General features: G+C 35.1%; 1 protein-coding gene across 1 annotated transcript; it reads right to left on the bottom strand.

The window, feature by feature from the left end:
- Positions 1-1,163: 1,163 nt before the first annotated feature.
- On the bottom strand, positions 1,164-2,335 carry MELLADRAFT_115718 (uncharacterized protein; the record flags this gene model as incomplete). Its single annotated transcript, XM_007407026.1, has 5 exons — positions 1,164-1,566; positions 1,639-1,657; positions 1,746-1,871; positions 1,945-2,148; positions 2,267-2,335. 5 exons carry the CDS (start codon positions 2,333-2,335, stop codon positions 1,361-1,363), a joined length of 624 nt encoding a protein of 207 aa, XP_007407088.1.
- Between the last annotated feature and the right edge of the window lie 1,132 nt (positions 2,336-3,467).

The following is a 3,467-nucleotide window of genomic DNA, read 5'->3' as shown; positions in this document are numbered from 1 at the left end:
TACATTTGCGGGATACAAAGTAGAAGCCGGGCATGTGCCCCGGCTTTGTGCATGGCATTATTTTGGCAGTAAATTTTGATTTTCTGGGCAAAAGTCCGGGCCCAGAATTCAAATTTACTGCCAAAAAAAATCTGGGCACAAAGCCGGGCACATGCCCGGCTTCTACTTTGTATCCCGTAATTGTTTCACAAATTGTCACAATTATACCCCTCCTTTTTTTGTCATCTCTACAGAAGGCTGAGAGCTTCATGAACCATGTACCTAGATACCATGATGTATTGACATACTATGAAACTGCCTACTTTAATTTTTCAAGAAGCTGATTATGCTATTGGACTCTGCAGGATGAACATTGCAAAGACGTGGACTTAGACCTGGCCAAGTGAGACTGAGGTCAGAGTTGTGGTCAATTGACCAAAATCAGAGATTTGATAAATTTACTTAGTGAATTTGTGTTTTTTGAAGGTTCTCCAGTTGAGAATGTATATATCTCCTTACCTTTGAAGAGTTCATTATGGTATCTAGACTGTCAATTTGAAGGTTCAAATCAAAAGCACCAATGATCAATCCATATGATGAAAAGGATCATATTGCAGGTTGATTTAAAGAAGTTGTTACTAAATAATTTGGAAGAGCTTGAACAGCTATAGGATTTAAAGATTGAGTTACATGACGAGTGAGATCAAGATACGCCAAGAATTGATTTGAATCAATTTTAGATAAATAAATGAGATTCAAAATTAAGATGAGTGATTGGATTGATCAAAGTTGAATAAGATAAATCTAAATGAGCCAAAGCAGTTTGAGATGCTATAACAGTGAGGTCAGTTGATAATCAACATTGGATGAGATTGCAGCTGAGATTCTGATCTCTGAAGCTAAGGTTGGTACACCTGCTCATCCTAATGCAATAGTATCGAGATAGATTTGATTCTAATGTGAAAACGGATGAAGTAAATGAAGTTGAGAGTGAGAATGGAGTGAATTTGAAATCGATGTCGAGGGTTGATGATGATGAAATGGCAGGTAATCAAGGTTTAGGACCATAACTAAAATCACAATTTCAACCAAGATTAGTTAAAGATTAGTTGATCAATGAATTGAAAAGGGCTTACACTGCACGAGATGTTACAATCAGTTGTTGCTAAATAACCACTTCCATTAGATGAACTCGTAGCTTTTGACAGCTAAAGGAGCAGATTCAAATCAGATTTGAATGTTAATGATGTCAAAGTTGATTTAAGACTAAAAAATTGGTTGCTGATTTGTTCTATCATCAGATCTAAGGTTTGCTTGATTTTCTGAATGAGGTTCTGGAGTCAATATCTGGTCCAATCAATTTACGGTGATCGAGTATAGGTCAATTTTGATGATGAAGTGTGAATCTGGAATCATTAATCATGGTGCTCGTGACTTGAAAGCGATTTTTTCTTTGATCCTTATTCAACCTGTGAAACATTGGTGAAGTAAGCATCAAGTGAGAATTGAGCAAATGGGATGTAGCGAAGTAAACACATCTATTTCCAACATAACAACTGCAGGCTAAAAGGATAGTGACAATATGATCTGAGACACAATTTGTTCAAGTAAGTAAGTCAAACTCAGACCCAAGACACATGAAAGAAACTTATGACTAACCATCTGATAATGATCTTTTCTAGATTTCTCCAAATCCAAAACGATTGCTTGTTAAATCCTAAAAGCAGCTTGATCTGAATAATAGAAGTTTGTAAGCGTGATCATACCATTAATGTTGTTGAATGTTTAACAAATACTCGTCTTGAAATACGTGATTGTAACATTTGGGTCATGAAAGGATTGATTTGATGAGAAGGTAAACGATTTGAAGATTCTGCAATCCCAATAGCAAGCTAAATAACACGACCGAACAGCTCATCAATCACGACGGATAGAACTCAGAAATGAAAAAAAGAATGAGCATACCTGAGGGATCCCAATCCAATGTTGATTAAGTAAATCTTCAAGAAACTCGCACCAACGTTGATTATCTTGTTGATCTGTGATAGGAAGATACAATCTAATCTTATCAAACGCATCTGTAAGATGAGGATTAGATGCCATGATATCTAGAAGTGATTGAAAGTCTCGTATCCGTCTAGCAATTCGTGTTGGTAATTGAATCCGAATCTACAAAATCATTGAAATCCGAAAGTGATCGAAATATATAGAATCGAAACATGAATATATAACTTATAGTCAGTCAAGATGATCGGTTAAAAAAGATTAAGAGAAATAACAAACCAACAAAATTGGCACCTCTCACTAATCTCTTTTGATGTTCTAAACCACTTTCAATTTCATTAGATTCTGACATCTTACCAAAAAAAAATATGTCTTAAACTAAATGGAATTGATTAGCATAACAAAAGATATGGTTATGTGTATAAAATCTTCCATTTGCTTTATTGATTGTACTTGATTTTCTTAAGTTTTCAATGCTTGATCTGGGTGAAAATTTCATGAGAGTGTCAAGTGATCCACCTAAAAACAAAGAAAGAAAGATTAAATAAACTTCGATTTTGAACAAAAGATGATAAGATGCAAGGAAGTTTCTTATTCACCAAAGAATTGAGCGAAGATAGAAGACAAAGGTAATCCGATCCTCAACCTAGCATCTTGAACTTGTTTCTCTTCATCCTCAAGAGCCCCTTCATCCCCTTCTTTCTTATGCTTAATTTGTTCTCCAACCTTACCAGCTATGTAATCCTCCAGTTTTAATTAATCCTGTTAATCTATCTTGGTTTTTATCACCTTCAACTAAATGTGAAAATGAAAATAATTATCTTTGATTAATAGATGGAGGAAAATCATCTGTTTCATCTGGAATTATATTAGAAAGTTATATGAATGAAGGTTCGATTCCTCCTGCTTGATCTGGAATTCTTATACTGATATCGGTAGGGGATGAGACAATATGAATTTGAATTGGAACGTTTGATGGGGTGATTGGTTTTTTTTGGGCTTGCTTTTGGGTTGCTCGGAATGGAATTAATAGCAGTTCAAACATAATATAGCTAGAAAATGATGATATCAGAAACATCTCAGTTAAACGAGCTTAATTGTTTATAATTTGAAATACGGAGCTGGATTGATAGAGGATGGAAAGATGGATTAGACCAATTTATGATTCTGAATGGATTTTGGATGATGTTTAGCTGGGATTTTCATTGAATCCATTGATAAGGAGACTCGTGTGAGGAACGTATGTAAGATTGACATTGGATGCTTCAGGAAAGTCGGCTAGTTGTGGATTGAATCACAAAGTTGGATTGATTAGGGTCAAAAGAGGATATGTAGCTGCCAGATCATTTGTAAATTGGATACAGGGAACCGCAAATGGATCTCAAAGTGGCTTCTGACAAAGTGCAAAACTCGAAAATTGCACTAATGGTGTATCTTTCCAGTTTTGTTCAAGTTGATGGTTCTCCTTTGATATGAAAATCATA

This window comes from Melampsora larici-populina (genome assembly GCF_000204055.1).
Source record: "Melampsora larici-populina 98AG31 unplaced genomic scaffold MELLAscaffold_8, whole genome shotgun sequence".
In the NCBI taxonomy this organism is placed as follows: domain Eukaryota; kingdom Fungi; phylum Basidiomycota; class Pucciniomycetes; order Pucciniales; family Melampsoraceae; genus Melampsora; species Melampsora laricis-populina.
Note: the sequence above shows the minus strand (reverse complement) of the source record. Positions and strands in the feature narration are given on the sequence as shown.